Source organism: Pediculus humanus, genomic scaffold, assembly GCF_000006295.1.
Source record: "Pediculus humanus corporis 1103172108265 genomic scaffold, whole genome shotgun sequence".
Lineage (NCBI taxonomy): Eukaryota > Metazoa > Arthropoda > Insecta > Psocodea > Pediculidae > Pediculus > Pediculus humanus.
Window position 1 is genome coordinate 639444 of NW_002987834.1, and position 14137 is coordinate 653580.

The window sequence follows — 14137 nt, forward strand, 5'->3', positions numbered from 1 at the left end:
TTTTTTTTTTCTTCCAACTTGTCTGCTTTTCACGTATGCATATTCCCCCACTGCCTCAATATACTCGACTACGACTTTACTTATTATTATTATCATCATCGTAAACGTGAAAATATAATAATGACAAAAGGTATTTTTTTTTTTTTTTTTTAAATTAATGAATTAAAATTTACCGTTTGAATATTTTTAATATACGTGAAAAAAAAAAAAAAAAAAAAAACGTAAAAATAAAAATAACCCCTTTAAAAAAAAATGACGATGATAATAATAATAATAGTAATGATAATGATAAAATAAACAAATAATTTTTTTTTTTTTTTCGCCATCGATTAATTCGGCTTTTCGTCGTCGTTTATGTATACATAAATAAAATATAATCGGTATTTACACCATATTTCTTTTTGACCTCAATAAAAAATAATAATAATAATAGTAATAATAATAATAATAAATTTCGAAACACAAACAAAAAGAAATCTTTTTTTTTATTTTTTTTTTATTTTGGGGAGTGTGTGAAATTTTTTTTTTTTTAAATAAACTTCCGAGAGACAAATTACGGATGACACAATAATAATAATAATAATAATAATAATAATAATAATAATAAGGCTATCGCATTAACCTTTGACACGAAAATCAACTTCCTTCTACAAATAAATAAATCTGAATTGAAAAAAAAAAAAAAATTGTTCGTTTAAAGTGCCATATCTATCTATTATTCAAATTAGATTTTCTAAAAAAAACTTTTCAACATCTTGATATATACATCGACACACACACAAATAATAATAATAATAATAATTTTCATTATTTCAAGATGGCTGAAATAAATTGCAAAAAAAAAAAAAAAATTTTTTAACAAATTAAAATAAATGTGAAGTAAGATAAAATTTTCCAAAATGTGAATTATTTATTAAATAACACACACACACACAAAAAACTTTTAAACTGGAAAATTATCCTGATATATGATAACGCATAATAAATATTAGAGGATTTTAAGGGGGCGGTGAGGGAGAGGGTCGGGGAATTTAAAATAAATTATTATAGGGGGGGGGAAAAAAAAGAATAAATAAATAAAATTCTAAGCGTTTTTAAAAACTAACTACTACTTTTGTAACTTGATAATTACGTAACGATAATTTATGTCCCCCCATTCCTACCCTTCCCCCCTCAAAATGAATAATTTTTTTAAATACAAATCTCCCTCCCCCCTGCCCAAAAAAAACGAGAAAGTTTTTATACTTGAATAATTACAATAAATCAATTTGAAATTACAATTATCAATATTATGTATGTGTTTTTATTACTTATATAAAAAGTAAGTGGCTTATAAAATAATAATTATAATAATAATAATAATAATACCTGATAATATTTATGAGAAATGATTGATTGATTGATTGATTATGTTTTATCAAACTTAATTCACACTTAATTACTTAAAACTTATAAATAAATATACAAAACTATTCTCTTTTCATATAAAATATTTTTGTATGAAATGAAAAAAAATATATACTTGATAATTGCAAAGAATAATATTGTTTAAAGTTAACAAACAATGTTTATTTAAAAAAAACCTGTTTTTTTTTTTCTTTATTAACCTTCAAGAATAAAGATTAGGTCTAGGTCGCTATATACATATACCTAATAAATGTATAACACAGGCCAAGGTTTTGATATAAACTATTCAAAAACCGCTGATTTAGGTTCTAATAACCAAAAATAATAATTTTTCCATTGATTGATAAAAAAAAAAAATTTGCAAATTATTATTATTATCATTTAATATATTCGATACTTTAGCCTCATTTTTATTTTTTATTTTTTTACATTCTCATAATCATTGGTCAGTATTAGCCAGGTTTTTTATGTTAAATTTAATGAGAACAGATTTTTTTTTAAACGTTCGATAAAAAAAATAACAATTAAAAAGTTTTCATTGACTAAATACTACAAACAATAAAAAACTAGAAATTATTAACAACAAAGAGGAATTATAACCATTTGAAAACCTAGCCTTTATTTACAAAATTACATTTAAGTCGATCAAATCACACAAAACTTTAACTATTCGACAAATTAAATTTAAAATAAAGTTTGAAAAATTAAATGGCCATTCACAAATTTTCTACATTATTAAGTTTTCTAGTAAGTTAAAAAAATTAATATTTGAAAAAAATATGACATAAATGAATTCAATCAAAAAAGAAAAGAAAATATCGATAAGAAAATTTGAATTTTTTTTAATAATAAAAATCATGCTTGGACTTGTTTGAATCAAGTCTTATTTAAAAATTGTAGAATTGGTGGAATATTAGAACAAGAATCATATAATAAATTAATGATTTAAATTGAATATTAAAATTTGTAATTATTTAATACTTTTCATATTTTGTTATGCTTTCGAAGTTGTAATTTTTTTTTGGTTCGAGTGGAAATAATTCAAATTAAAAGTAATTTTTTAAAAATAATACATTGATTAAATTTTAGTTAAATCATGATTGTATCTTTTTATGTAACTGATGCTCGAATTAGAAAAAACAAAAATACAAAAAATTTTAATTTGTCATAAAGAATGTAAGTAAAAAGAATATTTAGAAATGAAACAAGTAAATAAATTAAATATTAAAATAATTGTTAATTCAAAGCAAATGTGAACAAGTTTAAGGCGTTTCTTGCCATCACTTGCATTTATTATCCTGATTGTTATTTAACAAAATTAAATTATTGTCGAAAATGAAATGCATTTTTATAAATGTAAAATATTAATAAAACAAAATACTTACAGTTTCATTTTTTAAAAAAATGGAATATTTAAATATACAAAAAAAAAAAAAAAAGTTTAAAATTTTTTACCTTTTTTTAGAATCCAGGATTTTTGAAAATATTCAACTTATCCTCCAAATTAGTCATGTATACTTAAACAATAACAACTGTTCATTTCATTTAAAAAAAAAAAAAAAAAAAAAAAAAAACCCGATTTAATTAACTTATATTTATTATAAAAAACGTTACAATAAAACGGAAAAAAAAAAAAAAAAGAAAATTTAATTCAAACAAACGATCCGAACACCAAGCCACTGAGATTGAAAACTACGGTCTTATGGATAATTTCAAAATACAAAACCTTTGTTTAACCTTTGACACTTTCCGCCACTTTTCCGCAATTTTATCATTTGGCGGCTGTAATCATATTTTCTTTACAACTGCCATTTTTTTTTTTTTTTGTGTGTGTAATAAATAGTGATATTTATTAAAATTAAAATATATACTAATCAATAAAAGAGTTAAATGAGGTAATTATTAACTTTAATTATATTAACAGTGAAATACGTTTTGGCGACAATGCTTTTTTTTTTTTTAAATTTTTTTTTGAAAATTATTTTATTATTAAGAATACTTAGAATGTTTTGAATTTTAAAAAGTTTTCATCGCCAAGTTATTTATTTTTTGTTGTGATTGATTTATTCATTATATTATCAAAAGTCTTTTGTGATAACAAAAAAAAATGTGTTTATGGGCAAGAATGAATAAAAAATAATCACAAAAAAAAAAATTTAATTAATCAAATAAATTATAAATGGATTTTTGAAAAAGAAAATGGCGTCAAATAATTTAACGGTTATTGAATAAGAATTTAATTACTCTTGCAAAAATCGAAAAAAAAAAGGATTTAAAATTTAAAACAGTAATAATCAAATTTGTAATTAGCAGTAATAAGTGATTAATAAAAAATTTCAAATGAATTGTTTAATTTAAGAAAAAAAAAGTAAAAAGTTTCTTCATCATAAAAAATCTATGTGTTTAAGAATACATAAGTTTTTCTGTTAAAAAAAAAAAAAAGATTAAACAAATAATTGTGTAAAATTGGAGTGATTTCATATTTAGATATAATTTAGTAAAAGAAAATTAATATAAGCAATTATAATGATAACTTTTAAAAGTTGCATAATTTTTATATCAAAATTATAATGTATAATAAGTATGACTCGATAAATTAAAATTCATTTTAAATAATTTCAAATTACTTTGTTGTGTGTGTATATGCCATATTTTTTGCAATTATCTCTGTACTGGCTGTTTAACAATTGCAAATTGATTTTTATTTCAAAAAATTTAAACAGGGACTCGTTAAATAAAGTATGGCTTTGACAAGAAAATATTGTTACTCAAAAACAATTTGAAAAAATTCTCCTTGTCGAATTGATGATATTAAAAATTTTACCTAACAAATTATCATTGATTTGATAATTAAAAAAGTAAGATGTAAAAAAATTAATAAGTGTTTTAAATTAGTCGAATCAATGTAAATTAGCAAAGCATAAGATTTTAAATAATTATTATTTTTTTTTTTTCTAAATAAGTTTTATATAAGAATCAATTTATTTTGTAATAAAAATTACTTAACACCAATCAAAAGACATGATTTAAAATTAGTATCATTAATTTTTTTGTTTTTTTTTTTTGGTTTTTATATTATATAAATTAAAATTTCAATAAAACTAAAAAAAAAAAAAAGAAAAAAAATCTTTCATGTATAAATATCATAATAATGATTACAGCCACACTTCAAAAACATATACATAACTGATACATTGGTCGAATTATAAATTTCTATTTAGTCATATCATTGTAAAATTAATTTGAGAAAATTATGAATTGAACCATTCGACAAAGGATAATTATTATTTCTCATCCATTTTATCTTCATCCATCGGTTCAGGTTCTGTTTCTTGCTCCAAATCAGCTTCTTCCTTTTCTTCTTCTTCTTTTATTCTTTCCTTTATTTTAGTTCTCTTTTCCTTATCTTTCTCTCTTTCTTTTTCTCTGTCCTTATCCCTATCTCTATCTCTTTCTTTTTCCTTTTCTCTGTCCCTATCCCTATCTCTGTCTCTATCCCTGTCCCTGTCCCGATCTCTGTCTTTTTCTTTGTCTCTATCTCTATCCCTTTCCCTATCCCTATCTTTATCCCTATCTCTATCTCTGTCCCTATCCCTATCTCTATCCCTGTCCCTTTCTTTATCTCTATCTTTCTCCCTATCATCTTTTCTTTTATCTTTTTCGTCGCGCTTTCTTTCATCGTGGCGAGACCTAGAGGATGAGCTTTTAGACCTAGAACTGGATCTGTGAGATCGCGAACGAGATCTTCTTTTGGAACGAGAGCGAGACCGTTTTGAACGGGATCTTGATCTTCGCCTCGAACGAGATCTGGATCTACGTCTATCACGCGATCTCGATCTAAAACAGGAAGTAAATATTATAAAATGCATCGATTAACGTTTAAATAGACAAATTAATTACAACAGCTAACCTTCTTGAGTGCTTAGAGTGTGACCTTGATCGAGAACGCCTTCTTGACCTTGAACGTCTAGATCTTGACCTGGATCTTCTGTGTCTTGATCTCGATCTTCTTCGAGAATGCCTTGATCTTGATCGTGATCTGCTTCTCCTCGATCTACCATAACGGCTTCGAGATCTTGAGCGGCTTCTTTTTTTATCCTTCTTAAGCAATGCCATCATTGGATCAAATGCTGCAGATATAAAATTCTGAGCCTCATTTACTCGACTCATGGCTTCTTGAATTTCTCGCTGTGCAGCTTCATCGCTTTTAGGTTGTGGTTTTACAATAGCTTGAATAGAATGATAAACCTGAAATAAAAACAGAAATAATTAATGTAAATATAAATAATAATTACTTAAAGTTAATAATTTTTCACATAGAAAACTTTGTAATAACTAACTTTTATAGTATTTCCAGCAAGTTGCATTCCATTCATCTTTAAAGCTGCTATTATACTAGTTTGATCAGTAAATTCAACCAATGCATAATTAGCAGTGTCTCCTGGCCTAAAGCAAAATCTAACATATTTAACTTCTCCAGCTTTAGAAAATAGTTCAATCACATTTTGACTCCCGATTGACCTATCTAGATTAGTTATAACTACCGTTCTTCTAATTTCATCTAATGTATTACTATCTGTATTAGAAGGCAATGGCGGATATAAAGGTAAATTGTGTTCAATTAATCGAGGATCATGAGTAACCAAAACCTGATTTGGCGGAAATCCTTCCAATTGATTTGTCACTCCCGGTGCCAGCTTCGGACCAGGCCTAGTCAATTCAAAAGCCTTTTGTTCATCAGGTATATCGTTGGAAGAAAAAGGAACAACAATCAATGCTCGATCTATGAAAACCGTATTTGTAAGGTGTTGAGCAACTCCAACACTTGCACTATCCATAAACTTCACATAGCAAACCAATGATCGACCCGGCACAGCAACTTCCCTAATTGTCGGATACAATTGAATCTGTTCTATTTTTCCTATGTAACCAAATAGAGAATGCATTTGGTCCTTAGTAGTTTGAGGAGCAATATTAGTTATTTGAATCACTCGTACTCCTCCCATTGTTAATTTTTAGTCTAAAATTTTAACATTAAAACAATAATGCACTACCGATACAACTCCATGTTTCTCAAAGGAAAGAAAGTTATGTTGGCACTACATGCTTAATAACGCGGTATTAATAAAATCTTGTTATTTTTAACTAAAAAATTTTTTTAAAAAAATGTATTTATTATTAGTTTTTTTATTTTTAATTAAAACCCGTCATTTCTTATTAAAAAAATTTTCTTTAATTTTTAATGGTTAGTAAACGCAAATACAATATTAAAGTTATAATTAATAAAATGTTTCATTTTATAACCTTGAATATGGGTAGGATAAGAATGCAGTGTTGCCGAATTTATTTATTTTGATCTGGAAAATTTTTTAATGGGGAAAGTATTTTCCCTGACTAAATTTTTTTTGAATTAAGTGGTGAATATTTTTTTGATTCATCATGTTTTCGTGGTCAAAGAAAAAAGACAACAAAAAGAGATCGAGGGGAGGAAATGACACAGAGGAAAATGAATTCGGTATTAAATTAGATAAAGGTCCATCTGATAAACAACTGGAAGCTGAGTTGAGAGCTTTAGCAGGTACTTAACAAGATTTTACCTTGACTTAGAATTAACTTACAATTAACCAATATTATTATACTTTTTAAGGGGTTGAAGGATTTCCCGATGAAGATATCAACTTTAATGAAGGTGAAGAAGATGAAGAGACAGAACTTTTACGACTCATGGGCAAAAAGGTTTCAAGGCCAAGCAAAAAGGCATCATCCCCTGATGAAGCTTCTGATATTGATATAATGGCTACTATAACAGCAGAGATCGATTTGGGAGATGAAGATATTGAAGTTGATGAAAATGACCCTGATTTACTCGGAGAGTTATTAGAACTAACACAGCCTGACGATGGAGTGGTCTTGGATGATAACAATGAAGAAGAAGACTCAGAGCCTGAGCCTGAGAGTAATTCAACAAAAGAAGAACCAGATATACTGACAACATTAAAGGACAGGTTAAAGATGTACAAAACAGCAGAAGCAAAAGCGAAAGAAAATAATGAAAGTTCCAGAGCTAGAAGATTTGGCAGAGGAATTAAGACATTAGAAGATTTGATTAAAAAAGCAAAGGCTGGAAAAACAATTTCTCCTTCAGACATTCCAACAGTAATAGCATTAAATTTGAAACCAGCTCCTCCAGTTCAACCAGATGTCCAAAATGAGGGAGAAGGAGAACCTGAAAATAATGCAAATGGCGAAAACTTAAATGAAAATATTTCAAAAGAAAATTCAAATGATTCTCCACCAGATACCATGTCACTTTTATTAGAAAGATTGAAAATGTATCAAACTGCTGAAGCAAAAGCTAAAGAAGGTGGTGAAACTTCTAGAGCAAGAAGATTTAATAGAGGAATTAAAACAATCGAAGGTCTTATTAAACTTGCAAAAACAGGTCAGGATATTCCAGAAAGTGATATTCCTCCAGCTGTAGCCCTTAATCTAAAACCTGCACCACCACCACCACCTCCATCAGCTGATGTAGAAGAAGTAGTTGACATGGAAGATGCTGACAATGAAATGAATGCTGACGCTTTGGATAATAATAATACAAATGATGAGGAATCTGGGGAAAATGAAGGAAATATACTTGACATTCTAACCGAAAGGCTTAAAATGTATCAAACAGCAGAGTCAAAAGCAAAACAAGAAGGAGAAAGTAGTAGAGCTAGAAGATTTAACAGAGGAATTAAAACTTTACAAGATTTAATCAAAAAAGCATCAGGTGGTGTTTCTATCGCTCAAGATGATATTCCACCACCGATTGCATTAAATTTAAAACCAGTGCCTCCTCCTGTTGCAACAATGGAAGAAGAAGATGAACCTCAAGGTGTACCATTAGAAAATGAAAATTTAGTTCAATCGTCAGATAACACACCTCTGTCTCCTGTAAAGTTTACTTTAGGTGATGATGACGATGATGAAGACATAGATTTAGATAATGAAGAATTATGGGAAGAAACTCCGAAAACAGTCATGGAAGGATTAGAACAAAGAATTAGAATTTACACAAAACTTTTAAATAAAGCAAAAGAAATAGGAGATGAAGAATCGGTTAGCAACAATGAGAAAATAATTCAAATTTACTTGAATGCCGTTACCACGTACAAAAATGGAGGATACGTCGACGTTTTAAAATTGCCTACACCAAAAGGATGTCCACCGATACCAATTCCTTTTCACATCTCTTAAGTTTTAACATATGCTTTTGCTTTTCTGAAACATAATAATATTATTAGGGATGCAGCACTTTTCGCCTGACACATTCACAATGTAATGTTTAAAATTTTTGTTGATGCTATTTATTATTTACTACTAATATTTATTAAATTGTTGTTAATTTTATTTTGTGCTTATTTAAATAAACAAGGACAATATTGTGACATTTTAGCTTGGTTTTAGTGCCTAATCATTCACTTGTTTTGCCTTAATAAAAACACACAAAACATAAAATATGTAATAATAAAATGTTATTGTGTCATAACAATGTTGTCGTTTTCACAAAAAGAAAAAAAAAAAAAAATAATGAATCATTGCTTTTAAATATTAATTTATTAAAAAAAAAATTAAATTAATTTATTGTTAAAAAAAAAAATATTACATTAAAATAAATAATAATAAGTCAATTATAATAATAATTAAAAATAACAATAATAAATAATTTATTAATAATATCTTATGGTTTATCAATATATATATATATCTATTTATAAATGATACATAATGTTTATCTTTATTTATTTTTTACGTTTTTTTATTTGTTTTTTACCTTTTTCCTTCCATCTCCTTTTTGATTTTTTTATTAAATCCATATTAAATTATTTAAAAAAATAAATTAAACTGTTTTTATCACAAAAAAACTAAAAAAAAACAAAAACTAAATAAAAAAAGGTTTAAAAAAGAGTGCGAAAGTGGCATTAATAAATTCACATCACTTTGACTACACAAAAAAAAAAAAAAAAATTTTTTCCCGTCAAATTCTACTATGATTTTGGCGATTTGTATTCGTGAACTATAATACTCAGGAGGTTTATTCGATTTTATAATAAAATCATCAATGATGCGATTGTAAGATGACTGACTTTATAATTCATATTAGTCCCACTCGGCCGTCTTTTAATTTCTAAAAATTAATGTGATTTTTTTCCTATACTTAGCATACCCGTTTTAAAATTGTAAATTTTCACATTGTTAAAAGATTGAGAACGTGTATAATTTTTAACGGGAAGAAAAGTCATTTTATGTTTATGAATGTTTCGCTTACACTTAACTTATTTAGAAATCAGTCTTTCAAATCGTTTATTTATTTATATACAATGACAATTTAAAAATCGTGGCTGCAGATTATTTTATTACATTTTATATTGTTAAGAGCAAAAATATTTATTTTCATGTTAGCAATTTTTCAAAACTTGGGATCTTTAACGTTGCATTCAGCAATGGGTGTTGATGCAGAAATTTCAAGAGGAAATAAATCCATACCTATAGGACCCGATGGTAAAAAATTAAAACCTTGTTGTGCATGTCCTGAAACAAAAAAAGAACGTGATGCTTGGTAAGCATGTACAAACTGTAAAATTTTTTATTTATTTTTACATTCCCTTAAAAAATATTTTTTATTTTTAGCATTGTGGAAAAAGGTGAAGAAAACTGTGTCGGTTTAATAGAAGCACATAAAGCGTGCATGAGACGAATGGGATTTAACATTTAGATAAATAAATTTCAAATTTGGATTGAAAATAAATTGTACAAGATGACAAGATTTCACTTATCAAAAAACAATAAAAAAAAAAATGAAGGGAAATCTTTACGAATGAGATTTTTGTAGTTACCTTATTAAAAACTAACTAATTATTATTATTAGTTTATTTATTATTATTTAAAAAAAATTTTACTTTATTTATTTTAAATGTAATTAGAAAAAAAAAGAGAAAAATTAAATTTTTGCATAATTAAAACTTACACACATTATTCATTCTTATCATTCCTTTTTTATTATTATTATTATCATCATCAGTGTGTATTATTTGATTTCCTGTGCAATTTCCCTAACTACAATTATTTCCCTTCATTACGATTTGAATTTATGAATTCAATAACATAAAATCGAAACAAATTTTTGTTTTTGTGTGTTCATCGAAATTACAAAAATTATTAACATTATTACAAAAATAAATAAATAAATAATTACAATTTTTCATAATAATAATCGAAATGAATCAAAACATTAATAAATATTTTAAGATTGAATAAACATTTCAAATGTTAACCACAAAAAAAAAAAAAATTTTACAAATTAATTTAAGAGTACATAAGATCGAATGTGACAAAAATATTCTAATTATTTGAATTATTTAAAAAAAAAATGATTTAATTTGACACCAAACGTTTTGTTTAATTAATTTACCGGCAGTAAAGGGCAGTTATGATATATAAATCCATGAAAAATTTGTTAATTCATTCGAGTTTCTTTTTTTTTTTATCACAGAAATAATAATAATAAATAATATATATATATATATATGACAGACACTGATAATTTTCACTTTGGAATACAATCAATCATAACGTTTTGTAATAAAAAAAATTTATAAAAAAAAAAAAAAAAAAACTAATTAATTAATAAATTAATAATTAATAACTTGATGTTTATATGTACATAAATAATTTTGTGCAATTACAATCCCACACACACACACATAATATAAATATAAATATAAAATTTATAAAAAAGCAAATAAAATTTTTTTTTTTTTAAATATTTAATAATAAATAAAACATTTGAAAATGATTCGATATTATTATTATTATTATTATTATGTAATTCGAGGTAGTTTTAAAATGTAATTTTCCAATCATTTTCCAAACAAAAAATTTTTTCATTTATTTATCCCTTTTTTTCTGTCGGATGAAACAAAAATAAAAAAATAAATATATATAAATACATAAACTTTACTTTAATTTAATAATTATTATTATCATCATCATTTATTTATATTAATAAATAAAATTTTCTTTTAATGGTAACAAAAGAATATTTTTAGGCACTTTTTTAAAATTAAAATTTTGCCCCTTGACTATGTAAATAAAAACACGTGACTAAATAGAAAATAAAATTTTTTTTTTTTTTTTAATTTTTTACCGAATTAAAAAAACAAAATTATTTATGTAATCATGTACATATATATTTTTAATAAATAAATAAATAAATAAATATTTATGCGGTTATTTAAAATCTTTAAAAATTTTTAATAATATATATATGTGTCTGTGTGCGCGTGTCCGTAAGTGTGACTTTGTGTTTTTTTTTTTTTTTACCGAAGGCTTAAATGATATATATATCATCATACATATTATATATATATATAGTCGTGTGGTTGAGGAACTTTTTGAACTGATTATTATCATTATCATTATTATTATTATTATTTTTATGCTTTCCCGAGGTTCGAATAATCACAATTCCTGTTGTGGGATTCTTATCGAACGAAGTAATTTGCTTTGCTAAAAATTTAACCGAAAAAATATAAATTGTACGTCAACGACGTGTCTGTTGTTTATAAGGATTAGAGAAGTTTGTTGTACCTGATATTCGTTTTCCGTGTCCATAAGACCCCTGATGGCGACGACTTGATATTGTCGAGCTTTCATGCTCGATAACGTTCTCCTGATGAGTCTCATTCCTATCGGGCCTGTGGTTGTATTTTTCAAACTGTACATTTGTTCCGGACTGTGACTGGGATCGAAAACTAATAACGTCAAATGACCATCTCTGTATTCTTCTATTCCCACGATCGTTCTGCTATGTCCTTGGTGTTGAAGATAGAGAGGTGGTTTGAAATCTTCGAAAGTTTGAAAATATTCCAAAACCCAATTGAAAAGTTGAGGATGAGAACCATCCGGACTTGTCGGACGATCGAAATCTATTAATTGACACCTGAAAAAGGGATTTCTTTATGAAAACGGAAAAGTTTAAAAACCTGCATTCGCGACGATGCATACCTAAATCTAAAACAAGATAAAACCGTTACGATTTCCGTGGCTCCTATCCATTTTCTCGTGTTGTAAAGCTTGCCACCCAATTGATCACAACCTTGAAGATCGAATCCTTGACGCCAGGCCCATTCTATGTGTTGTTGAAGCCTGGATATCGACGGAGCTGCGCTGGTTTTCGATGACGTTCCATTGGAAAGATTATACAGGCACCCGCCGACGGAATTACACTTAAATAATTGATCGTAGTATTCCGTGTGATATAAGAGGGATGATATCAACATTTGAAGATTTCTAAAATTTTTTTTGCACGATGGGTAAAATCAAAAAATATGTTTTGAGTCAACGTAATCTTAAATTTGACTACCACCTGCTGACCTGTAACCGCAACCCCATCCTTTATCTCCGTAGGTCGACGCGTAGTGATCCACGGTGGTGCACGTTAAAACTCTCAACAAGTTGGGTGACGAAAGGCTGATGGCTCTAATTTTAGGTATTAAGTCTTTGGTACAAGAACTCCCATCGTCTATTCCATTGTTTTCGGCTAGCCTCAATTCCAATTGTCTTTCGTAAAAATCCGAGACCGACATTTCTCCGGCGTACACCGCTCTTTGCATATTAGTTAGACTTTGCTCTTTGAAATTTCCCTGGTTATCCATTCCGTATTGAGCTTGAAGCATTTCAAATTCTTTTTGTTCCCTTTGCTTTCTCGTTTCCATTTCTCTTTTTTCTATTTCTCGAGCAAGCATTTTGTCCGACGTTGAATCTGGCGTGACCGGCGTTCCGTTATTGAAATGCTCTTCCACGTGAGATACCATTTCTTGATTGCTTTTAAAATTGGTTCGAGAGCAAACGGGACACCCATCCGTACCGTTACTCAAACTTCCGGGTGTGGACGCCTGTAAATAAATCCCAACAAATATTACAAATATTATTATTATTGTAGTATGGCATAGGTATTTTTTATTTTACCTTTGCTGGACTCAATATATCTTTGTGCTCCACGTTGACGTGAAATTCTAGATCTTGACTGTTTTGAAATGACCATATACATAGGGGGCATCGAAAATTTTTCGCGGGAGTACTAGGATTTGATGCGAGAGCAGAAGGACTGGTCATGTCGAAATGATCACGATTGATGTGTTCCTCCAGTTGAGCGGATGAAGTTGCATTGTACCCGCATAGCATGCATTTATGTTTTTTATTCAGAACGCGACTCGGTGAATGAACAATGTTTTCTTTCAAATTTAAATTTAATTGAGTTCTTAACGGCGAACCTTTTGCTCCCGCTCCTCCGCTACTCGTTGGAATTTCATTTACAATATTATTATTATTATTATTCACATTCGAATTATTATTGTTACTTAAATTTATATTTTTATCGTGGTGAGATTCGAAACGAAATGATTCGGGCATTGTTTCGAATTTATCGTCGTCAATAAAATCCAACATTTCATTTTCCGGAGTCAGGTAGTCCAAGTGAACGGTGTTGATGTGTATGAGTAATTCTTCCGGAGAAATATCACCGAAATCGCAGAAAAAACACGACGAAGCTCCCTCCAAATGATTGCTCATCATGTGCTCTCTCATAGATTCTTCGTTAAGGCCTTCTAATCCGCATATTTCACAAGCGTAGTTGAGTTCGGGCATCTTGGCTGCCATTAGCTCCCCCCCCTATTTTCTTTTCTTT

At 27.5% G+C, this 14137-nt stretch overlaps 4 protein-coding genes across 4 annotated transcripts; 2 read left to right on the forward strand and 2 right to left on the reverse strand.

Moving 5' to 3' along the window:
- Positions 1 to 4691: 4691 nt before the first annotated feature.
- Phum_PHUM496540 (uncharacterized protein) lies at positions 4692 to 6413 on the reverse strand (the record flags this gene model as incomplete). Its single annotated transcript, XM_002430679.1, has 5 exons — positions 4692 to 5035; positions 5098 to 5244; positions 5318 to 5491; positions 5574 to 5655; positions 5748 to 6413. The coding sequence occupies 5 exons, from the start codon at positions 6411 to 6413 to the stop codon at positions 4692 to 4694; spliced, it is 1413 nt and encodes a 470-aa protein (XP_002430724.1).
- Positions 6414 to 6846: 433 nt separating this feature from the next.
- Positions 6847 to 8646, forward strand: Phum_PHUM496550 (uncharacterized protein; the record flags this gene model as incomplete). The annotated part of the gene is made up of 2 exons (XM_002430680.1): positions 6847 to 6985; positions 7055 to 8646. 2 exons carry the CDS (start codon positions 6847 to 6849, stop codon positions 8644 to 8646), a joined length of 1731 nt encoding a protein of 576 aa, XP_002430725.1.
- Positions 8647 to 9701: 1055 nt separating this feature from the next.
- On the forward strand, positions 9702 to 10013 carry Phum_PHUM496560 (cytochrome C oxidase copper chaperone, putative; the record flags this gene model as incomplete). The annotated part of the gene is made up of 2 exons (XM_002430681.1): positions 9702 to 9751; positions 9827 to 10013. 2 exons carry the CDS (start codon positions 9702 to 9704, stop codon positions 10011 to 10013), a joined length of 237 nt encoding a protein of 78 aa, XP_002430726.1.
- Positions 10014 to 11910: 1897 nt separating this feature from the next.
- Phum_PHUM496570 (uncharacterized protein) lies at positions 11911 to 14109 on the reverse strand (the record flags this gene model as incomplete). The annotated part of the gene is made up of 5 exons (XM_002430682.1): positions 11911 to 11958; positions 12040 to 12391; positions 12457 to 12741; positions 12826 to 13346; positions 13420 to 14109. 5 exons carry the CDS (start codon positions 14107 to 14109, stop codon positions 11911 to 11913), a joined length of 1896 nt encoding a protein of 631 aa, XP_002430727.1.
- Between the last annotated feature and the right edge of the window lie 28 nt (positions 14110 to 14137).